Source organism: Pseudogymnoascus destructans (assembly GCF_001641265.1).
Source record: "Pseudogymnoascus destructans isolate 20631-21 unplaced genomic scaffold scaffold_7, whole genome shotgun sequence".
Taxonomy (NCBI): Eukaryota; Fungi; Ascomycota; class Leotiomycetes; order Thelebolales; family Thelebolaceae; genus Pseudogymnoascus; species Pseudogymnoascus destructans.
Genome location: NW_020167526.1, coordinates 454,768 through 480,014, shown reverse-complemented (window position 1 = coordinate 480,014; position 25,247 = coordinate 454,768). Strand labels below are relative to the sequence as shown.

At 47.6% G+C, this 25,247-nt stretch overlaps 3 protein-coding genes across 3 annotated transcripts; 2 read left to right on the top strand and 1 right to left on the bottom strand.

The window, feature by feature from the left end:
- Nucleotides 1-13,258: 13,258 nt before the first annotated feature.
- Nucleotides 13,259-13,959, bottom strand: VC83_09621 (uncharacterized protein). The gene is made up of 2 exons (XM_024473034.1): nucleotides 13,514-13,959; nucleotides 13,259-13,456 (listed from the first exon to the last, which is right to left on the bottom strand). Exons 1-2 carry the CDS (start codon nucleotides 13,845-13,847, stop codon nucleotides 13,323-13,325), a joined length of 468 nt encoding a protein of 155 aa, XP_024328802.1. The 5' UTR covers nucleotides 13,848-13,959; the 3' UTR covers nucleotides 13,259-13,322.
- A 203-nt stretch (nucleotides 13,960-14,162) lies between these two features.
- Nucleotides 14,163-15,800, top strand: VC83_02885 (uncharacterized protein). The gene is made up of 2 exons (XM_024466538.1): nucleotides 14,163-14,442; nucleotides 14,508-15,800. Exon 2 carries the CDS (start codon nucleotides 14,555-14,557, stop codon nucleotides 15,419-15,421), a length of 867 nt encoding a protein of 288 aa, XP_024325180.1. The 5' UTR covers nucleotides 14,163-14,442; nucleotides 14,508-14,554; the 3' UTR covers nucleotides 15,422-15,800.
- Nucleotides 15,801-16,330: 530 nt separating this feature from the next.
- Nucleotides 16,331-19,076, top strand: VC83_02884 (uncharacterized protein; the record flags this gene model as incomplete). The annotated part of the gene is made up of 3 exons (XM_024466537.1): nucleotides 16,331-16,427; nucleotides 16,490-17,183; nucleotides 17,696-19,076. 3 exons carry the CDS (start codon nucleotides 16,331-16,333, stop codon nucleotides 19,074-19,076), a joined length of 2,172 nt encoding a protein of 723 aa, XP_024325181.1.
- Between the last annotated feature and the right edge of the window lie 6,171 nt (nucleotides 19,077-25,247).

The window sequence follows — 25,247 nt, the reverse complement described above, 5'->3', positions numbered from 1 at the left end:
CCCCTGATGGTCTGCTCACCTGTGTACTCTAAACATATTACAAATGAAATCCAAACAAATATAGGCTTAGCGCGGAGAAAACTCTACGCGCTAAGCATATAGAAGTAGGAAATGGGGCTAGAACCTAATGTAGCCAATCACGAATTTTGCACTTTTATAGCCAATCAATTGTACAGGGGTTTGACATAATGTCATGGGCAAAAACTCGATATACCCAGTAAACTGGTAAGAAAACTCCATCTACTCGTGCGGCCCAAAAGTTTCCACAGGGTCTGTGTATAATAAGTGGGGCATGTAAGTACTTGGAGAAAATGCATGTACATACTCTACTCGTACTAACTGTGGGGGGAAGCAAGTGCGTCCACTCGCGTACAAGAGGAAGCAAGTGCGTCCTCTAAACTTGCATATCTTCACCGCTACTCTTTACCAAAACCTCGAACATTCCTACACATAGTAATTTATATAGTAATCAAATGTAATTCATTTAATGGAAGGGACACCTCTATCAAATGCCTGTGAATGGCTGGCAGCAAACCCCTCTGAATCTGTAGGTGCTGCCAGTCCGATTATTAAGGTCCCAAAGTCGACTATACAGTCAAGAATCACCCGAGCAGTCCCACGGAAGCTGGCCCATGGAGGTCACAATAGGGTGCTTTCTATAGACCAAACGGAGGCCCTAAAGGCCTGGATTCTAGAGCAGTATTACCTAGGGTTAGGGGCTAATAGGCATATAGTTTACGGGGCAGTATGCCACCTACGGAGCCCACTGCCTCCACCGTCACAGAGCTGGCTCACTAAATATATACGGAATGAGCTTATGGATTTCCACTTTATCACTACAAAGCCTATTGCGCAACAGCGTACGCAAGCTCAAGAGGAACCTGCTATTGTTAAGTGGTTTGAAAGGTACACGGAATTTGTACTACAGCATGGTATAAATTCAGAGTCAATCTGGAATATGGATGAAACTGGATTTAGGGTTGGAATTCCAGGGGTGAGAGAGTTATGGTCCCCTGAGCCGTAAAGCAGCTCTATACTCCGAGCCCTGAGAATAGTATATCTATTACGATTAGAGGCAGTATCTGCAGCTGGACAGAAGATTGCACCTGTACTTGTTGTACCGGGTAAAATCCATATGGCAGCATGGTACCCTGAAAACCTCAGTGGAAATGAGCTGATATTGCTCTTGGAGACTGGCTATTCTAATAGCCAGCTTGCTCTACGGTGGTTACAGCACTTCATAGAGCTTACTGCTCCACACAACCCAGGAAATCCCAATGTTCTACTACTTGATTCTCATGTGAGCCACACGAGCCCTGAGTTCGTCATTATGGCAGCCGAATATCACATCATCTTATGGGCGTTTCCCAGCCACCTTACACACGTTTTACAGCCATTAGATGTGGGAATATTCCAGCCTTATAAGCACTGGCATAGGCAGGCTGTGCTCCGTGCTATACGGGAAGTGGACATCACCTATAACCTACCCCAATTTATGAGACATCTCCCACAATGCGGGAGCAGACTTTTAAGGAATCTACCATACAATCAGCGTTCCGGAAAGCTGGAATCTGGCCTATAAGCTGTAATACAGCCCTTGAGAAGCTGCATACATACTCGCAGCCTACGCAGCCTACAGAGCCTACAACGCCTACCCTACCACAGCCTATTACCCCTATTCCCTCCACTTTCCAGGGCGTAGAACAGGGCCTACAGCAGTGGAAGGAGTGGGTTCTGGAGGCCTTTAGTAGCCCCTCAAGGCAGAGCTACAGCAACTGGCTTACTGGGGCAGCCCAGGTTCTGGCTGCCGGCCAGCTCCAGGAACTCGACCTATGGGCTGTTCGGCAGCAGGTCAAGGACTCGAAGAAGAAGCGGGGGGGCCGGGACTGACTCCAGTGTGGAGGTGAGCTCCGGGCTTCTGAAGCCCACGAGCTTCAGGCCGAGAAAGCTGAGCTTCAGACCCAGAAGCTCGCTGCCACAGAAGCTCGGAAACTGAGCCAGGCCCAAACCCGAGCCCAGAAGCAGCTCCGCCAGGCAGGAATCAAAGCCCGGAAACGGGAGCGCCTCCGGAAGAAGAGCATAGCTCAGCTCACTAAATCGGGCCTCCCAATTCCTCCGGAGTTGGAAGACCCTATTACTGACCCAGAAGCCGAATCTGGGAGCCAGTATGAGAGCGCAACTGAGGGTGGGAGTGGTCGTGGGAGTGAGAGTGAGCGTGAGAATGAAGAAGTGATAATTTCGTAGAATTGGATTTTTAAGTACTTTTACATATAAATTACTATGGTTGGGTACTTACAGTCGCAATTTGAGAGGACGCACTTGCTTCCTCTCATAAGCGAGTGGACGCACTCGCTTCCCCCCACGGTTAATGAGTTCTTCACCTCCAATTCAATATACACATTGTGGTGCTTACCGGGAGGCAACGCTTTTTCGGAACAAATCGCCTTAGTCGCCGGTACGCAACGTGCACTTTATGCTCTACTTCACAGACGTCTCGCTAGAGTGTACATGCCTGTAATAGAGAATTACCACTTACTGTATATTGTCTATCTCTCTTACAGCCAGTAATTAATAGCTAACTAGCCTACATAGTCTCTTGCAGACACTTTACAGACTGTTACAGACGCTCTACCAAGCCTTCCGTAACACTTTAGATGGGCGGCGCCAGCTATTAAAAGTCCACGTTACATGTGCTTCTTATATGCCATTACATTATGTTCTCTTTATATTTGGTGAATACGGGTGGCATTAGGGTCTTACTTTATGGGAGAATAACGGTCCACAGCAGAACCAGAGGTTAGAGCAAAGGCCGTTCTACCACTACTATATGCACACCTGTAAAGAGTGGTTTAATACTATTCACTATGCAGGATGACTATTCTAGCAATTTGCGGTTGACATATTAGTGATTTGTGAGTCTACGGCCCTAAGTTGGCTCTATAACAATTAGAAATCCATCCTTGCAGAAGTCTATAATGGTCTTACGGATGCTATATCACATGATGATGTTAATATGGCAGATTTGGGTTGCCGTATAGTATTGCCTTCAAGCTATATTAGTAGTGACCGTGTAATTGTAATGGTGGGTGCACCAGATGTGAGAATCTAGCCACCCAAGGAAGGGATGATTTTACTAAGACAACACACTGTCTTAGGAAACAGAGCCAAAGGGTCATATGTAAGGATTCCTTCTCGTCTCTCATTCTAGGGAGTAGACTCTGGGTAGCTGCGGGGTCACGTGTGATCATTTGGGTGGGCTAACCGAGTCGGAACCGAGTCGGATGGGTTTCGGGTACTTGAGACAATCGACTCACGGGGTTCCCCTTCATCTTTTTTGTATCCTTCGTAGTAGACCTATAGGATAGCATCCGTTTAGCCTCCGACTTGCACTCTCATATGCTATTACTGTGAGCTGGGTGCTCTGTGTCCTTACATCATAGCTTAGACTATTCCACAATGCAGCAATCAGGTGTATGATGTAGTGGAGTGGTTTAGACAAGTTGTAACAAATGTTGAGTCTGAGAACTCAGGGATAAGGGATAGATGGCGTAGAGGAATGGGAAGTGGAAAAGATCCTTGCAGTGAGGCTCCGCTGGAAGCAACTACAATACCGGGTTAATTGGGTCGGATACGATCCGGACCCGAAGTGGTACCCAGCGTCGAACTTCATGAACTCTCCCCACAAACTCCGAGAGTTTCACATGGAATACCCAGATTTACCAGGTCCACCTCGAGAACTACTTGGACGGGTTACGGTGGGGGAGGCGGGTGAGGAACAAAACTACGATCACGGGAAGGAAGACAAAGCGGAAGAAACAGAGTCGTTGCTATCTACGACTCTAAACTAAAATACCCTCTGAGCCAGGGCCCACTCACCACCGTAACTCTTGTGGGAGTCACCCTTCCCAAACGTCTCACCGGCGTTGCAACAAGCGGCTACCACCGAGAGAGATGAAGGGTCGAAGCGACCTCACGCGAAGAGTCAGGTCCGAGTCCCCTCCGATACAGGGCCTCCTCCCTACTATGCCCCATCCTCCTCCGCCCCATACTGGGCCCCAAACCCATCCCCCTCACCCTCACCACCCTCAGCACCCCCCTTCTTCCTCCCCCCAGCGCGGTCTGAAACCGTCGCAGCGACAGCGATGGTAGGAAGCCTGCCCACGGCAGCCACCACTTCCCCCAAAAGAGCCGGCACGCTCCCCTGCTCCATCCGAAGCCGGTGCAGTGACGACCGGATTTGCTAAACTGAATCAGCACCGAAACCACATAGGACAGGGGGATACTTACAGCCAGACCCGCCTCGAGGGCGGCGCGCGTTGCGCGGAGCTCCTCGTAGGAGTCGCGCTCGGCGGCCGAGCGGAAGTTTGGAACACTTTGGGCGGCCACAAGGGCCACCCGGTTTGCCTCTGCAGCAGCGGCTTCCACGGCGGTGGGATCCCAGGGATCTGCTGCTTCGGCGGCAGCAAGGACACGGTATTCCTCGTCGAGGAACCAGGGAAGCTATGCAAATTGTTAGCAAAAGCCAACAGAGACAGAACAGCACAAGGGAACTCACCGGAACGCAAGTGGAGTGCTGCGCCGTGCAGTACTCGCACTTTGACGAGGCGGGGGACCAGACACAATCGTGGTCCTTGATGCCACAAGCTTTGGCCCGAAGGCAGCGCAGGCAGAGGACACGGAACGCGCCCGACAAAGCTCCCGCGGGAGTCAGAATCGGCATCGAAAAAAAAGGGTTGGAATTCTGCGCAGAATCCCGTCAGCCCAGCACATGTTACCCCAGCGCCAATGCGCTCCCATCACCTACTCGTTGTTGTGGATGGAAGTATCCTATCCAATTCATTAGTGTACCATCGGACAATCCACGAGAAGGGGTCACTTACAGTTCTCAGAGGAGTGGTCGCTGGCGTTGTTGTTGGAGACAAAAGAAGAAGCGGATGCGGCTGCGCACTCATAGTCTGGCTTACAACAATGAACTCCGAATCGGGTTAGCGTGAACACTTCTCCTTTCATACATAGGACAGTCTAACCCGAATGCTTCGCGTGTAATGGTGGGTGCACCAGATGTGAGAATCTAGCCACCCAAGGAAGGGATGAATTTACTAAGACAACACACTGTCTTAGAAAACAGAGCCAAAGGGTCGTAGCTTAGACTATTCCACAACGCAGCAATCAGGTGTGTGATGTACTGAAGTGGTTCAGACAAGTTGCAACAAATGTTGAGTCTGGGAACTCAGGGGTAAGTCAGAGGTTAACACCTCACTGACTTTTCAGAAACAAGGAGTAACAAGATGAATGCTTGGAAGCTTGGAAAAGACGTGGAAGTATGTGATAGTCGATTTACTGTATTGTCTGCTTGCCCTTTCTTAAGGAAAGGGCAATCCTATTTATGCTAAAGGAATGTAGTTCTCTCATTTTCCAAGACTTTCCATGACTTACCAGGCTTGGTAACTGTAGTCGATGTAAGAGAATCCCATAGAACCATCTCCTAGGTTTGTAGCCTATAGGAAGTAAAAGGAGGTCCAAGGTCAGAGTACCCCTATAGACAAATTATGTCAATGTCATGTGGTAGTATGAGTGATGTCATGTAATGAATCATAGAGGGTTGTAGAGATATGCTATGTGGTAATATCGGCCTAGTAACTAAGGAGCAATGACGTGTAATGAATCATAGAGGGTTGTAGCAATCGTTGAGTAGTATTGCTCTTGTTGTTGGTGTGATAAGCCAAAATATGTATAGTGACTTGTAGGTTTGAGGAGGAGATTTCCAAGTTTGCTATTGAGTTTGATAGCAAACTGAGTGCAACGAATGTCAGTATGACATGCGTAGAGCAACCTGGCTATTAGAATAGCCAGTCTCCAAGAGCAATATCAGCTCATTTCCACTGAGGTTTTCAGGGTACCATGCTGCCATATGGATTTTACCCGGTACAACAAGTACAGGTGCAATCTTCTGTCCAGCTGCAGATACTGCCTCTAATCGTAATAGATATATGATTCTCAGGGCTCAGAATATAGAGCTGCTTTACGGCTCGGGGGACCATAACTCTCTCACCCCTGGAATTCCAACCCTAAATCCAGTTTCATCCATATTCCAGATTGACTCTGAATTTATACCATGCTGTAGTACAAATTCTGTGTACCTTTCAAACCACTTAACAATAGCAGGTTCCTCTTGAGCTTGCGTACGCTGTTGCGCAATAGGCTTTGTAGTGATAAAGTGGAAATCCATAAGCTCATTCCGTATATATTTAGTGAGCCAGCTCTGTGACGGTGGAGGCAGTGGGCTCCGTAGGTGGCATACTGCCCCGTAAACTATATGCCTATTAGCCCCTAACCCTAGGTAATACTGCTCTAGAATCCAGGCCTTTAGGGCCTCCGTTTGGTCTATAGAAAGCACCCTATTGTGACCTCCATGGGCCAGCTTCCATGGGACTGCTCGGGTGATTCTTGACTGTATAGTCGACTTTGGGACCTTAAATATCCGACTGGCAGCACCTATAGATTCAGAGGGGTTTGCTGCCAGCCATTCACAGGCATTTGATAGAGGTGTCCCTTCCATTATATGAATTACATTTGATTACTATATAAATTACTATGTGTAGGAATGTTCGAGGTTTTGGTAAAGAGTAGCGGTGAACATATGCAAGTTGAGAGGACGCACTTGCTTCCCCTCGTAAGCGAGTAGACGCACTCGCTTCCCCCCACGATTAGTTAGTAAGGCTAAACACAATTTACAGACAGGAGCTAGAGATAGAGCAGCACATTAAAGCTACAGGTACAGTTACGGATAGGGGCTACGGAAGGTAAGCACGGACCGTAAAACAGTAGGTTACAGGCGCACACTACGAAAACTCTGCGCTCTAGGCCTAGAGAAGGAATAAGTGGGGCTATAAGACAACACAGCCAATCATGAATTTTGCTATTTTGTAGCCAATCGATTTACTAGGGTTCGCTATTTTACAGTACAGTCATGACGCGTTAAGTCAATACTCGATTCACGTTACGTCGATACGTTTTGCTGGCCTCAACCCCTGTTGTAATATGTCACATGATCTCAGCACCACTTCCCTGCAATTTCAGGCAGCAATAGATAGACAGGAATACACACGCATATTTCTCAACAGTTATGAGCCCGGAGCAACTCCAAGACGCATTTTGAAGCCTATAGAAACCCGAACGGACCAAAATCAAGTCCTGTGTCCTGGAGTCGAAAAAACCATCATTATGGCAACCCTACAGAAAGCGGGGGTGGTCCTCACAAGCCCTAGAGACTGGGACGAGTGGATAGAGACTATCAAAACTGCTTCAATAAAGGCAGGAGTATGGGGGTATATCGATCCATCAATCGAGGACCCTCCTACACTCCTACAGCCCATTCGACCTATTCCTGAGTTCGTACGGAGTGCCACGCAAGCTGGTGGTGGTGTTACTGCTCAAACAAGACCTGGAGTGTCAACAAGAGCTTCAGGTAGCCAGACCATCCAACCTTCAGTAGAAGGCCAACAGCAATTAACGCCAATTACGTACGCATCTCTTACAGAAGATCAGAAGGAACAGCTTCGAAACCTACAAGCTGATTTCCAATATGAGCGCAAGGTGTGGGAAAAGCAGGAGGAAGCAATTCAGGGGCTTCGCTCTAAGATCCAAGAAACCATCAAACGCGACTTCCTACCCTATACCTACAATTGCGATACTCTGTACGATATGCTTAGAAAGCTACGAGACTGATTCGCACCTACTCAAAGAGCTAGAATCGGAGAATGGAGACTAGAATGGCAAAAGGCTGCTAAAATGCAAAGAGGCAAGGACCTTGAAGACTGGCTCCTAAACTGGGAGAATCTATACACTCAAGGCCGTACGCTACAGGCAACAGAGGTTATCGACCCTCACGACGCTATCTATACTTTCCTTGATGCAATAGGACCTTGCGAATTCCGAGGACCATGGAAACACAAGCTAGAGAAGCAGACAAAGTCATATGAATTTGAGGAGGTCCTACGACAGTATAGAACCAACCGTAGGCAAGAGAGATTCACCCAGAAACCTAGGGGGGAACATGGAGTTTTCGCACTACAAGAGGATGACAATAGCGACCTACAGCCAACGCTCCAAGGCCGTACGAACAACCTACAACAAGGTCAGCAAGGTCAGCAAGGTCAGAGAGGCAGAAAACAGAAAAATCAGGCTCGACTAGACTGCCCTTGCAGAACAACACACAAGTGGCGGGACTGCCTCTATGTGATGAAGTCAAAGCGTACGAGGCAATGGCGCCCAAATAAAGAGATTGAAGCTAAAGTAGAGGCCTATATAAGTGACAAACCAGGATTCCAGTACGTTATCCAAAAGGCAGAAGAACAGAACAATTTCAACAACCCGAATGGAGTACAATCCCGTACGAATACAGATCCACCTATGTCTTTCACTACAGTCTTCCAAGTCTCCCAAGGACTAAAGCCGAAAACCTCAGCCTATGAGCTCTCTAAAAGCATAATTCTCGACTCTGGAGCTACAATTCACGTCTGCAACGACCGTACGAGGTTCTACAATATCCAAGATGTCAAGATAATAGCTACCTCTTAGCTGGAGACCAAAGGGTGAAGATTGAAGCGTTTGGGTCTGTAGATATTACAGTCCAAAACGGGGAGGATAAGAAGTCTCTACGGACTATCACCCTTACAGATACAGCTCTCGTTTCATCCTTCCACACTTCAGTCGCTTCTCTTAGACGATTCATCCAAAAGGGAGTTCATTGGAATACCGCCGCACAAGGACTTACGTACGGAGATCAACCGTTCTGCAACACTCCAATGCTTCATGGACAATGGGTTCTTGAATACATCAAAAATGAGCCTACCCGAGCTGTTTATAGCACTCAGGATCAACAGGACAACATTGTCCTATCTTCGTACGGACCTCGTAAGGACCTAAAAGGCACTGCAAAGGAATGGCATAACCGCATGGGACACCTAAACCAAAACGCCATTAGAAAACTCCAAGAGAAGACCGCTGGAGTTATCGTCACAGACCTAGACTCGTACGATACTCAGTGCGAAGTATGCCAACTTACGCATGCTACAAGGCAGATTTCTAGAAGATCTACACCACGCTCAAAAGTGCCATATGAGAAGGTCCACCTTGACCTAATCCAAATGCCAGAGTCGTACGATGGCAGCACACAAGCCTTACACTTCCTATGTGATAATTGCCGCATGAACCACGTCTATACTATTAAGGATAAAACACAAGGAACGCTCCTACAGACGATTAAGGACTTTGTGAGCTACGTATGGAGAAGATGGGGGTTCCAAATCTGCATATTCCACCTAGATGGTGAAGCCTCACTTGGAAATGAATGGGAGGGTTGGATTAAGGACAAAGGATATGAAATCCACATCTCTCCACCCTATACAGCAGAGCCGAACGGAGGAATAGAGAGGTCAGGCCATACGATAATCACACGATCACGCGCACTTAAAGAATCAGCCAACTTACCAGAAGGAATGTGGCCTGAGATTTTCAAAACAGCAGGGTACCTCATAAACCGCTCACCATCGTCAGTCATAAACGATGAGACCCCGTACGGACTTCTACTCCAGTCCTTACCTACAGAGAGCCAAAAGCCAGAGCTACTTAAGCCATTACTCTCTCATATTCGCGCTTATGGCTGTAGAGCCTATGCCCTTATTCTAAACAAGCCAAAGCTTGAGAGGATACAGAGGAACGCCAAAATAGGCTACCTAGTTGGCTATAACTCTACAAACATATTCCGCATTTGGGTTCCGCAACTTAAAAGGGTTATAGTTACAAGAGACGTTACCTTTGATGAGACAAAGGCTTATGACCCTTCGTACGAGGCTCAGCTTGTCCAAACAGAGCTCGAAAAGACAGTTCAGGTCATTGAAATACCAGATATTCAAGATCAAGAAGATGAGGAGTTTGAGGGGGAACAACAGCCTCAGAACGGGACAACAATTCCGTACAAATCAGAGGCAACAAACACCTCCTCTCCTCAAGAAGAGCCGCCTACTCAGAAGGACCACGGAGCTACAGAGCTACAGGAACAACTTCAAACGCCTGAAATGACACCGGAACGCCCTGAGGACACCGTACGAAGACACGACGTCTACCTAGCTACAATAGCAATACCAGAAGCAAAGCTAAGCTTACACCAAGCTTTCCTAGTACGAACGGAGTTCAATCGACAGAGCATACACCGTACGGACCTACCAGCTGCTCCAAAGTTCTGGAATCAACTCCAAACTCATCCACATCGAATAGGATTCCAAGCTGCAGCTGCAAAGGAAATAGGAGACCTTCGAAAGCAAGGAACGTTCACATCTGTCAACGACAGCTCCGTACGGAACTTTGTGATACCCCTTATGTGGGTTTTCACATACAAATTCAATGACAATGGCTACCTTCTTAAATATAAGGCTAGACTTGTTGTAAGAGGCGACCTACAATGCTATTCTATCCATGATGAGACGTACGCAGCTACGCTTGCTTCGAAAACCTTCTGAGCCTTAATGGCAATCACAGCCTACTTTGATTTGGATACACAACAATTAGATGCTATAAACGCATTCACAAACAGCCGTATTGACGAGGAGGTCTACGTACGGTGTGCAGACGGCTACCAGGAGCAAGGAAAATGCTGGAAACTTAACAGGGCACTCTATGGACTTCGAAGGTCCCCCTTACTCTGGTTTCGAGACTTCTCAGAGACACTCAAGGCTCTAGGCCTCGTACAGGTCCCAGAAGCACAGTGCCTCTTTGTATCTTCAAATATTATTGTCTTCTTCTATGTTGACGATATTTGCATCCTTAGCCATCCTGTCATACTGACATTCGTTGCACTCAGTTTGCTATCAAACTCAAGAGCAAACTTGGAAATCTCCTCCTCAAACCTACAAGTCACTATACATATTTTGGCTTATCACACCAACAACAAGAGCAATACTACTCAACGATTGCTACAACCATCTATGATTCATTACACGTCATCGCTCCTTAGTTACTGGGCCGATATTACCACATAGCATATCTCTACAACCCTCTATGATTCATTACATGACATCACTCATACTACCACATGACATATCTCTACCAACTAGAGGCCTAGGAGCATGAACGATAGCTCTAAAAGCTCCTACGAACCTCTATGATTTATTACATGTCATCGCTCTTTAGTTACCCACAAGATTGGTTAAGTTATGACATAATTTGTCTATGACATAATTTGTCTATAGGGGTACTCTGACCTTGGACCTCCTTTTACTTCCTATAGGCTACGAACCTAAGAGATGGTTCTATGGGATTCTCTTATGTCGACTACAGTTACCAAGCCTGGTAATCATGGAAAGTCTTGGAAAATGAGAGAACTACACTCCTTTAGCATAAATAGGATTGCCCTTTCCTTAAGAAAGGGCAAGCAGACAATACAGTAAATCGACTATCACATACTTCCACGTCTTTTCCAAGCTTCCAAGCATTGATCTTGTTACTCCTTGTTTCTGAAAAGTCAGTGAGGTGTTAACCTCTGACTTACCCCTGAGTTCCCAGACTCAACATTTGTTGCAACTTGTCTGAACCACTTCACTACATCACACACCTGATTGCTGCGTTGTGGAATAGTCTAAGCTACGACCCTTTGGCTCTGTTTTCTAAGACAGTGTGTTGTCTTAGTAAATTCATCCCTTCCTTGGGTGGCTAGATTCTCACATCTGGTGCACCCACCATTACACATCCTAGCCACAAAATGGAGGCAACACAGTTCCGTACAAGACTGATGGAAGCGTATGTAGGCATAAGAATTGTGAGGGACCGCACCCAGAAAACCCTATGGCTGTGCCAGGACTCCTATATCGACAAGATCACAACTACGTACGGAGTAGCCTCTATTCGATCCACCCGAACGCCAATGGTTACAGACAACCTAACCCAATTTGACGGCCAGGCAGATAAGCAACAAATCCATCTTTACCAACAGAAAGTAGGATCAGCAAACTACGCAGCAGTCGTAACGAGACCTGATATAGCCCGTACGACACAGAAACTATCTGAATTTCTCATCAATCCAGGCCCAGACCACATGGCTGCAGTCGACAGACTTCTACTCTACCTTAAGGATACTAAGACCCTAGCTCTTCAGTTTGGACCTAATATTCAAGAGGCTCGCTTTCAATGCTCTAGTGACGCTTCGTACGCAGACTGCGAATCAACAAGAAAGAGCACAGAGGGTTATTTGTTTACCTTATTTGGAGGGGCAATAGACTGGCGCTGCTCAAAGCAGAAGACTGTGCCAACCTCTACAACAGAGGCAGAGCTTCTAGTTTTGTCCCACAGTGCGAAACAGCTCTATTGGTGGCAGCGTTTCTTCAACACAATCAAACTCGATCTAAACGAGCAATACTCACTTAATTGTGATAATTTGCAGACCATACGGATCTTACTTAAGGAGTCTCCAAAGCTAGTTACAAAGCTGAAGCATATTGACGTCCTAAGACAGGAGGTTGAGCAGCGTAACCTCGACATTAAGTGGATAGCTACGTACGAGATGCCAGCAGACGGCTTTACTAAGGCCCTACCCCATCAGAAGCACAAGGAGTTCATTAAACATTTGAACCTTGTAGACATAAAGCATCTCCTATAGGAGTGCATACATACAACACAACCCCGTACGAAGCACTGGCTACCTTTGTACTATGGAAAGCAGCCCCCTAGACCAAAGAGTCTAGTCTTCTACTTCACTAACTGAAAAGTGAGGCAAGACAAGAATAGCTAATGGATGAGTTCCGTACGGAGGTAGAACTCTCAAAAGCACCAAAGCCGCCTACAGTTACACCTAGTTTTACTATGCGTTCTTATTTCAACTTTCCCAATGGAATACCTTGGGAAATAATAAACATACACTCATTTGGAAGACTACACAACTCCGTACGACATAGATGCAATATATGCATGGAGATTTCACATTCATTTTTTTCGAAATTCCAAACCCATTTCAACAAAGGGGGGAAGGCAGACAAGAGCAGGAGAAATCCCTGACTTTTACTATACAAAAACAGGAGAATCACCCATTTTCCCACACTCACAACTACGTACGGACCTGTCACATTAAAATTGCAGAGAAATCCACTGTCATTTAGGCCTCATTCACAACCGAGAGCACCAGAACCCGAGAGCACCAGAACACCGAGAGAACAAGAACACCGAGAGCACCAGAACACTGAGATCACTTCTAGTGCTCTCAGTGTTCTCTAGTGCTCTCAGTGTTCTGGTGCTCTCGGTGTTCTGGTGCTCTCGGTGTTCTGGTGCTGAGATTACCCATGAAGCTGAGCAGCAGCTTCTTCATCAATAGCTTTCTGTCGGGCGAAGGCACGGGTGCCAGATCTTTTCCCAGCTTTGGGAGATGGCGGAGGTGGTGGCGTGGCAGGTCTCCAAGTTTTCTTGTGGCCTACTATGTGTTAGTGTCGTACGCAGCATAGGAATCAACAGAAAGGTACAAACTTACTCAAGGAACAAGCAGCTGACTTGTGCTTCATTGCACAGTTACCACAGGCTCCTTCCTGCAGCTCGCCATAGTGATGGCAGGCAGAGAAGAAGGGACGAGCCCGAGCACTGCCCCGATCGTGTACACACTGGTCACAGCCAGCATCCATGTCTCCTACAGCCTGGATGTACCAAGCCGTTGTCTGTTGTGGGTGGTCAGACTCCACCACACCAGCAACACCGTACGGACGGGCCAATTCCACGCCAACCACAATTGGGGGTAGGGATGGTATTTTGACCCTCTCATACTCCGGCAAGTCATCATGGAGGTCAGCCCTGATCTCAACCAGAGCCATGTCTTGAGGCTTGATTTCACCAATAAACAGTCATTGTGAGTCACGTACGGAGCTATGCGAGAGTGGAAAGTTGGTGCTTGGTAGTGGCGGGGGTGGGGGTAGAAAAAGGTTGTTGGCCCAGAACTCCAAATTCAGACCCATACGGATTTGCCTGCGAGCCTTCCTACTTAGTATGCGGTACTGGGATACATGGGGGGGTGTGTCACATGATCTCAGCACCACTTCCCCGCAATTTCAGGCAGCAATAGATAGACAGGAATACACACGCATATTTCTCAACAACCCCCCTGTCCACTACCAAAATACGTTCGATATCTCGATATTTACGCTATCTCGATGGTATTTACGGGACCCGAGCTATCGACTTAACGTATTATATTATGGATATCAACATTACGCGCTTGGGTAATGCTTGTACCTTTGTACCACTGTGGATTTACCCCGCAATTGTATTACATAAGCTTTCGCAGTCGCAACAAATGCGTGAGGCTCGCCGTCAGCCTCGGTTCTCCTGAATGACATGGTATAATATAGGACTTGTGGCTCAAAGTCGTGGAATTATATACGTCCTGGGCGCAAATCACCGATAAACAGGGTACGTCTGCTTCCCCGGACACTGGCCTCATAGCTGGAAGATCTCCAGTTGACGTCGTATCCCAGAGAAATCTGTAGCCAACGTCTTCGGGGGTAACCCAAACGTCGCAAGCATGCGTTCCCGCATCCTCCTCCTTATCGTCGTCTCCATCATCGGGCTACTCGTCCTTTTCTCAGCCCGCGATTCGAACCTCCCATCAGCCTCGCAAATATACCATAGCCCCACAGGCAAAACTTCCCCATCTTCGAAAAAGGTCGCGGCCTTGATGGAAACGCGGGTAACACCAAACCTCGTCCCACTCATCCTCCACTTCTCCTCCGTCCTCGGCCCAACATGGCCCATCAAGATCTTCACCACCCAAGCCGCCATGGTGAATATCTCTACCTCCGCAGCTTTCGAGCGCAAAATTGCCGATAAGAGCATATCCTTTGTCCTCCTCCCAGAGACCGAGACCTTCGAGGAGCACTCCTCCGTGTCGGCCTTCTTCTCGAAGCCATGGTTCTGGCAGCAGCTGGCGCCTGCAGAGCGCGTCCTGATGTTCCAGTCCGATTCCATTATCTGCGCCAACTCGCGCCGCACAGTGGACGACTTCCTGGAATATGATTTCATTGGGGCGCCGGTTCGAGAGGGACTTGGCGCGGGGTATAATGGCGGATTATCAATCCGCAACGTACCTCTGACCCTAGACATTGTGGGCAAGGAGTCATGGGCGGAGGACAGGAAGGAGAAGAATGGGAAGTACAAGGATGGCCCGAACGTGGATTACGAAGACCAGTGGTTCTATGCGAAGATGAAGGAGAGGAAGGCGTATTTCCCGACGCAGGAGGTGGCTAGCCAGTTTGCCGTGGAGACTATCTGGGCCGAGAAGCCGCTTGGATATCACCAGGCGAATGTGTGGCAGGCTGGGAGCATGGATAACATCCTTAAATGGTGCCCAGAGTACAAGATGTGCACGAGCGAGACATATACTAGCCATTGAGTGGCTATCTCATGGGAAGAGGCGTTAATGGTCATTCTTGGAAGGAATAGGTAGCTGTAAGATATTGTGCTTGTACACTCCAGGGCCGTCCCGAATAAACACTTTATAGGAAATATATCCCCATATAGTCGCGAACTCTGGGTCCAAGCAGACACAGGAATTTTCCAGAAATTGGCCATGGTAGGTTTATTGACAGTTACGAGTCAAAACATTTCTACCAAACCAAACTCATGGAATAAGTCTCCATTATCGAGAAATCAAGAGCCATTAATGAGCAGCGAGGAGTTGCAAGTTGAGTCACGATGATCTAATCACTGACATTAATATGCCTGCTGCTGAGTTATTGCTTGTTGGTGATTTGCTGTGAGTATTTGTGGAGAGCGCCGTGTTCAAATAATAGACTGTGCTTTCGGGTGTGAAGAGATTTTATTGATGCTAACCACTAAACCTAATATAATACAGGGCTATTAATAATATAATACAGGACCTTTGATATCCTCGCACCGATGTAGGGGGAGCGGTCTCGGTGATGCCGGTGATGCCGGTGATGCCGGTGCCCAGCACCGAGTTCTCATTCCAACACGCCGCACTCCATCAGTAACATGAAAACATGCACTTCGGCTGGACTTTCTAAATTTAGTATAGCGTGTGGGCAACCTACAGTACCTCGCCATAAAGATTTAGCTTCGATAGGGAGCAGCCGTTAGTGCGGGGCAAGAGGGTGGAACGTAGGGGATGAAGAGTCACAAAGGATCATGAAGGATCAATCACGCAGATGAGTCGAGGTTTCGCCTACAGGATTACTGTGTGATAATTTACCTTATATACTCCTCGTCCCCAAATCTCAACTCATTCCGTCTGTGCGTCTTAACTATCCAACCAAAGCAATAGTCACTGCCCCTAACCTACATGCTCCAGTTGCCATCCCGCACTCAAATGGCGCCGAAGCACAACCTCCAATACCCCAAGGGGGCTCAAAATACCTTGAACAGGTATAGTGATCGAGGTCAGCCATTCCCATTCTTGGCCCATCTCCGTGTCCCTGAACATCATGCTGAACGAGGATAGGAAGCTACGACCTCGAAAAGGTCCATAAAATCGTCAACAGCACTCCTGTTCTCCATGTCTCCTTCCAGCCTGATCCCTCCGACCCCTTTCCGGCTATCCTTCCTATGATCGGCCAGATGGGGTCGTTTGAGCGACCATCCTCTTCGATCTCCGACCCTCTCAATTGCTATCTTCATGGCTATATCTCCTCACGCATCATGAACGTCTCACGCGCTGCCATCGCCTCTGGCAAGCCCGGCCTCCCCGTCTGCATCGCTGCTTCAAAGGTCGACGGGCTCGTCCTCTCCCTCACACCCAACAGCCACTCATACAACTACCGCTCGGCTGTGCTCTTTGGGTACGCGGCTCCAGTCACTGATACCGAAGAAAAGGAATGGGCCATGGAGATGATTACGAACAGTGTCGTTCCTCAGCGTTATGAGAATACACGAATCCCACCCATTCCGGCTGAGATGCAAAGCACACAGATTCTACGCGTGACGATTGATTCGGCTAGCAGCAAGGTCAGGGACTGGATTCCATCGGACTCTGCTGAGGATAAGGCCAACAAGGAGGTCGTGGATAAAGTCTGGGTCGGTGTTGTTCCAGTGTATGAAACCTATGGAGAGCCGATTCCCAGCCCGCTCAATAAAGTTGAGAAAGTTCCCAAGTATATAGAGGAGTTCCTGAAGGAATCTAATGAAGAGGGTTTGGCGTATGCCACAACAGCAGGGGAAAAGCCTCTCCCAGTAAAAGCTAAAACTAATCACGACGAGTGAGCTGCTGGTAGTCTTCAATGGCGGTTATTTGAAGTAGAAACTGAGGGGTAGTAATATAATTTCGTGCAACCAAATATATCGTACTCAACGATCCATGCTTGATAAAAACAAGATTCCTCATGATAAATAAGACGCTATACTAACCTTTGAACTACCGTGACTCTATTAATTCTATTCCAATTCCCTTGGCATATTTGAGGTTCATGAGCGCCCCATAACACGTGACTGATACGTGAATCGCTGGGTAAACCTCGCGACTCCATTTTTGAAACTTCTACCATGCACATATTATAAACAAAACATACAGATTAGCACCGCTGCCACGATGACTAAATTACTGCCAGGTCAGGTTAAAAGGGTGGCTATTATCGGGGCTGGCCCTTCTGGTCTCGCTGCTGCCAAGTCAATCTCTCGTCCCCTCAAATGTAGCCGTACTAACTCGGCATAGATATCTCACAGCTGAGAAATCGATCTCCCAAGTCACCATTTACGAGCAACGGGCAACCCCTGGCGGCGTTTGGAATGCTACCCCATCCCTCACTTCGCCGTCCTATTCCATACCGCAGATCACTCCTGACACCACTCCGGCGGTGCCGTTGAAAGGAGACGCAAAGGATGGCCGGGAAGGATCCTGGGATTTTCAAAGTGCTGTATATGATTATCTCGAAGCAAATATCCCAAAACCGCTTATGAATTATACGGACCTCAAATTTCAAGATGAGACGCCACTCTTTCCTGCACATGGGACCGTGAATAAGTATTTAGACGCGTATGCGGATGACATACGCGGCCAGATTCGATTTGGGACTCAGGTCCTTGATGTCCAACGCCATCGTCATAAGGCAGAAGGAGGCGAGAAAGTGACTACGTGGCATGTGAAGAGCAAAGTTATCGGCACAGACGAGGAAGAGACCGCTACCTACGACTCGGTTGTGGTGGCAAACGGACATTACGATTGTGCTTTCATTCCTAATATCAAGGGTGTAGAAGACTGGCACCGCTCTTACCCTGGCTCACTTATTCATTCGAAAAACTATAAACGGCCTGAGAACTACGAGGGGAAGAAAGTCGTCGTCGTTGGTGCGGGAGTCTCGGGCATCGATATCGCAAACCAAATAGCACCGCATGCAAAATACCCCCTGTTACTCTCTAGACGCGCGGCGAAAGGATCTTCCTCACCTCTAGCACCCGAGAAGACGTCTATCGAAGATGTATCAGAGATCGAAGAGTTCATTGTCGATAATCGCACTATTAGCTTTATAGACGGCAGGATAGAGACCAGTGTCGACAAAGTGATATTCTGCACCGGGTATCTATACTCATACCCCTTTCTTCAAAACCTGGAGCCGACGGTTGTTACGACGGGCTATCGGACGGAGAATCTATATTTGCATATATTCTACCACCCGGAACCCACGCTCTCATTCCTATGCCTGCCGATACGTATCGTTCCATTCATTATTGCCGAGGTGCAAAGTGCACTTGTAGCACACTTTTTGGCTGGACGGCTTGCACTTCCTTCTCTATCTGAACGGACAGATTGGGAGGACAGAGTCATTCAGGGGAAGGGTTTGGGGAAGGCATTTCACTTCATGGGATTTCCGGAGGATTCTCACTATATTGATGGGTTGGTTAGCATGAGAGAAAAGGCGGATGGAGAAGATGAGGGATTAGGGAAGAAGGCGCAGAGATGGGACAGGAAGTCTCTTTGGATTCGAGAAAACTCCGGGAAGATAGTGGCAGCTGTTAGAGGGTTAGATCCTGACGCTAGGGAGAAGATTAAAACCTTGGAAGACGCGGGTTTCCGTTATGAGGGAGATACTAAGTAGGGATGACCCACAGTGTTCGGCGGATCGTATCCGGATCAGTGTTGCCCGAATACCGCTCTGAGTACTACTCGAGCATCCTCGTACTCGAGCATTCTCGAGTAGAGTACTCAAAATTGAAGCTCGAGTACCGGTATTCGAATACCGGTACTCGAATACCGTGAGTAGTACTCGCATATAAAATAGAAATTGACTGTATTTACTATTCTAACTCTCATTCTGCATCGTCGCCGCTGTCCTCGTCGTCGCCTTGTGATATAATACCCCAATTCTGTAAGCAAAGTAGATATCTAAGTGTAGACGGTGATAATCTGTTCCGTTTCTTTGTGATAATATCACCGCCAACACTAAATACTCGTTCCGAGTCCGCTGAGGTAGCTGGAATAGCTAGGTGGTCCTTTGCTATAGAAGCAATCAACGGATATTGGAATTGCTTACTCTGCCAATATTTGAGAATATCTGTGTTCCTACCAACCGTCGGCTCCTTCATCCATCGCTTCCATTCTGGCTCAGTATCGTGATGGCTTTGCGATACGTATAGCTCGTCTTCTGAGTCTATATCGATACTCATAGCTTGCTGCTCTGGATCTAGATCCTCATCTTCGATACTATTAATAACGTTTGCTGCTCAAATATCAGACTCGCGGCCTAAATATCGGTAGAAGCAGTCCTGCCACTGTGCCTTTGCCCTGTTCTTTTTGATCGATTGTGTACTGTCTTTCCATATGATATTGAAAACGTTGAAATTATATCGAGGATCACAAATTGTAGCAATCGTAGAGTGACTCTGTTGCTGATTCGTAGCTAGAGTATAGTAATCATTAAGCTTCTTTAATGCAATCGAAGTAGCATTAGCAATTGGGCTTCGTTCTGGTAGCTCACTTTTTAAGCTTCTTGATCATTCTCATATATGTTACGATGGTCACGGAGGTCAAGAAGCCAGTCCGGAGAATAATAAGCTAGATTGAAGAAGAAGGAAGGAAGGTGAGGCTATTCCTCGTAATATACAGTTGTCCGCTTAGCGGTTGTAGCCTTGGTGGCTAAGGCTGCACCCGTAACAACCGTAACAACCGTAAGCTATAATCGTAACAATATACTGCGGAACAGCATAGTTAAGAGTTGGATAAGAAGAGCCCTGTAGCTTCTCAGTTGGGTGGATAAAGATATAGAATAGCTTTAATAAGTCATGTAACGTAGCCCAATCTATTGCTGTTAAAGCGATATCCCTCATACTAATATCAAGTTGCTGTGATGCACATAAAGCTCTAATCGGAACCTGAAGATTTAAAGCCATATTGATCATTTGATAAGTTGAGCTCCAGCAGACTGGCATATCAAGTATCAACTGATGGACTTTAATACCTGCAGCTTTACACTGATTCTTCAAGGCATCTTTCCATCCACGGCAGTTCTGAAATACATATATATGACGCCGGAGCTTGGCAAGAACAGTCACGATTTCATTTTCAATAGTAGTTGGTATTCGCGCAGCCCCAACCTCAAGCCGGTATGCCTCTACCCTTTTGTCAGGCGTTGCCTTTAAGGAAGCTAAAGTAGCTTGAACAGCAATGTTGATAATATTCCCAATACAGCGTACATCTCCTGCTTTCACTGTAAAAGCCCATGGTTGTTTTGGGGTAATAGGTTGCTCTGATGCCGGTTTCTCATATTCTAATAGCATAGTTGTATTCGTAGATGCATTATCTCTTGTAACTGTAAAGATCGCAGGCGTAATACTATAATCGTCCGTTACATGTATCATCTGTTCGGCAAGGTATTCGCCAGAGTGGATTGGCTCCTGAAGGTGTATAACGTCAAGTATAGTATTTCTCATTTGCCAATTATCATTATCCAGTGTACTGTAACTGCTGCATAAAGTATCTGTCGTTATTGCAAGTCGTCCACCGCTTATAATATGTTGTTGTAATTCTACTTGAAGCTGTGCTTTATGATAGCAGAATAGATGATATAGATCCCGTCCGATCGTAGTTCTACTAACTGTCAAAACCATAGGGTTTAGATGATGAACTAATTGCCAGAATGAGTGGCTTTCCACAAGGCGTAGCGGTAGGATATTTGATACCACAAAAGAGAGTACAAGCTCTCTATATTTCGACGAGCTTGGTGCATTACTGGGTGCTTGGCGGGGCTGGAAAAAAGCAGAAGCAGAAGCAGAAGCAGACGGCATTAACGAGCTTCTAATTGAGGAGGATAGCTTCTCATATTCTGCATGCACAGATGGGTGCATCTTCTTAAGATGCTTCCAAAGATTACTCATCGTCTGGCTCTTTAGTAGCTGGCTGGGCATATAGCTACAATCGGTTTAAAGGCATTGGTATTGGATTCTAGCAGGTATTGTATCTAATAAAGTACGGTAAAATAGCCCTTTCGAAAAGAGGATTGATGTAGAATCAGGTAATTGAACTCTTAGAGGCATATGCGGCATCAGAATAAGGAGCGGCAGATCTAAAGCATCAGACTGATACTCAGCCGGCACTGGCGACAGAGAAGAGCCACTCATTTTCACAGTCAGGAAGTAATACGGAATGCTCAAGTGGAAGAAAGCTTCAATTATCTATTCTATTCTACACCCAGTTACCCCTCATTGCCAAGGGCTTGGCAGTATTCAGAGTATTCAGATGTCATACTGACATTCGTTGCACTCAGTTTGCTATCAAACTCAAGAGCAAACTTGGAAATCTCCTCCTCAAACCTACAAGTCACTATACATATTTTGGCTTGTCACACCAACAACAAGAGCAATACTACTCAACGATTGCTACAACCCTCTATGATTCATTACACGTCATTGCTCCTTAGTTACTGGGCCGATATGACCACATAGCATATCTCTACAACCCTCTATGATTCATTACATGACATCACTCCTTAGTTACTGGGCTAATACTACACATGACATATCTCTATCAACTAGAGGCCTAGGAACATGAACGATAGCTCCAAAAGCTTCTACAACTGTCTATGATTCATTACAGGTCATCGTTCCTTAGTTACCCACAAGATTGGTTAAGTTATGACATAATTTGTCAATAGGGGTACTCTGACCTTGGACCTCCTTTCACTTCCTATAGGCTAGGAACCTAGGAGATGGTTCTATGGGATTCTCTTACGTCGACTACAGTTACCAAGCCTGGTTAGTCATGGAAAGTCTTGGAAAATGAGAGAACTACACTCCTTTAGCATAAATAGGATTGCCCTTTCCTTAAAGAAAGGGCAAGTGTTACGACGGAACAAGAAGGCTGGCCAACTACAGGACAGGAAGGAGGGAGGTCGCATGAGACCGGCCCTGGTACCTGGAGGGGCAGCGGGGAATAGTAGTTCCGAAAGTATCACGTGACGGACTCGCAGGATGATGAGAAGAGTCCTAAGAGTCCAGGACTCCGAGGACTCGAGTGAGTTCCCAGGAGTCCACTAGGCACGTGATGGACTCGCAGGATGATGAGAAGAGTCCTAAGAGTCCAGGACTCCGAGGACTCGAGTGAGTTCCCAAGAGTCCACTAGGCACGACGCCACTATATAAGTAGATAGTATTTCCTTAGATAGGAGCTTCGTGCTCAACTCAATACAGTATTTGTTATATACTAGTAACGTGTTACTTGAAGCCTTTGTGTCTGATCCCCTGCCTCCTCTGATAAGTAAACCTTTACGCAAGAGAACCTCTGTGTCTTCTATCGTTTAGAAGTCAGCGTTACACTTTGAGCACCACTTCTACGAGGCACTGGCTCATACACAAAGCAACATGTCTGTCGTCAGTTCGAAGGGGAAAACCCCCACCACGCCAACTTCGTCTCAGAGGTCTAAGCCTGAGAATGAAGAGATGCCCGACGCACCCACTGTCAACGAACTCAAGGAAACTCTACGCGTCAAGTTGCCCGACACTTACTCCGGCAACCGAAAGGAACTTGAGGTGTTTTTGCTACAGGTCGAACTGTACCAGCACTTCAATGACGAGAAGTTTCCCACCCAGGAGAGCTATGCCCTGTGGACTGCGTCCTACCTTAGGGGGGAAGCCCTGCGATGGATCGAACCATTCCTCAAGGATTATTTCAAATATGAGAGTACCAATGGAAGCATGGCAACTACGCAGACTATGTTTGGCAGCTGGAAAGGATTCTGTAAGGAAATCCGACGCATGTTCGGAGACATCGATGAGATTAAGACCGCGGAAGACCATCTGTTTGCACTTAAGCAGACTGGCAGCGCCCTCACGTACTCCACAGAATTCCAGAGATACGGCAATCAGACAGGATGGGACGCCAGCGCACTCATCAGCCACTACCGACGTGGGCTGAAGAGCCATATACGTATGGAACTTGCCCGTTTGGAACAACAACCAATGGACATGGTAGCGCTAATCGAACATATGGTCCGAATCGACAATCGACTATACGAATTCCAGAAGGAACGTCGGACCTATGACAAGCCCAAGAAAAGTTACCCCTACCGGGGAAACGAGGGCAGACGACGGGATCAACACCCGCGAGACAACCGTTGGTCGGACCCAATGGAACTCGATGCCACGTTCAAACCTGGATGACCCCGTGACCCTAAGAAAGACAGACAATTCAAGGAACGACTCTGTTTTAACTGCGACAAGCCAGGCCACATGGCCCGAGACTGCAGACAGCCAAAGAAAGGGAACGGCGGACGCAAAGTCGGCAAACAACTCAATGCGACCTGGACAGGACAGTTGAACGCAACGTTTGTGAGCAAACAGGACTGGGGAATAAACGGCGAAAGCACCCCAGAAGACGAGAGCTCAGATGAAGGGTCGGAGGCGGAATCGTTAACCGTCTCGGAACAGGAGACCTTCGACGAACTCGCACCTACGGAACCAATGAGTCCACGGTGCAAGAGCGTAGTAAGACGCATGGCAAAACACGCCCACGCGAAGATTAGGGCCGAACGAGACAAGCCCAGCGGCCAGAGGAGAATCCCCACGCTTAAGGGCATCTACGGGAACCTGTTACAGGGACTTCCGTTAAAGTGCAAGGTGGACGACTGCAAGGATGACCTCTGGAGATACTACGACCAACTAACGAATACCCGCAGGCTGCTTGGCACGTCCCCAGACGTAGCTAAGTTGGAAGCCCAAGAAGCGGAAGAACTGGAGAAGGATGTCGAGCATATGGCTAAACTGAAGAATATGAAAAGCATCGAACTTTACTACCAGGACCGCAGGAGAGCCCTGGAGAAGTATGACGAGAAAGCCAGAGGTATGCTCCGACGGGAAAATGCGAGACCCACTCCACGCATCGAAAGGAGAGCCATGGAGCAACTAGACACGTTCTCCACGCCTCCGAGGGAAGATAGTGCATGGGTGAGAGGACAGCGGGAACTATCAACGACAGACGCAACAGAGACTGATCATCCCTGGCACGCGTATGTCTACTGGGAGTATTGCAGCGAAGATGACTGCAAGCTCCACTGGAAAAAGAAACACCAGAATCAGTTGTTTCCCCGATCCTCGCCCAGGATACACTTCAGAGACGCAGAGCAAGTTCACGCCCTCAGGCGAAGCCAGTCTGAAGGGGACTTGCCTATCAAAAGCGAACAGGTATACGAGAAATACCCACATCTGCTAGACGAAGCAGAAGAGCGAGGGAAACGATCTCCCCAAGGACCACCATTGGAAGCGGATGAATACTATCCTTCCTCGGACGAGTCAAAAAACTAGGAGTCCTCGACGGTAGGCCACCAGCGAGCGACACGAAGAGGCCTAGTACAGACCAGCTATGCGCCACGACGGGCAGCATGCAACTATATGTGGTCGCTAAGTGTAAGTACACAGGGAATACGGCTCTCCGTAGGTGCATATGGGAGTGCGAGTCGGAGGTGATGCTGTATTCTATCCTATAGGTCTACTACGAAGGATACAAAAAAGATGAAGGGGGAGCTTATAGCTTCCTACCCCTTATGTACCTAAATGGGGTCCGACTCGGCTAGGCCTTAGCGTACCAGTAGATCCATTCCCGTCTGCCGCCCGAATCGACCCCGACCCTAGAACGTCTATGCTGCTATACTACTATGTCGCCTATTCCGCGTTGTCTTACGGGTCCGAGGGTACCCCGTGTAAGGAGGCATCCTTACATTACCCCCCCCCCTTGAGAGAGTGCTTTGTCCTCAAAGCGCGTGGCTCCGTGTGCTGACCGA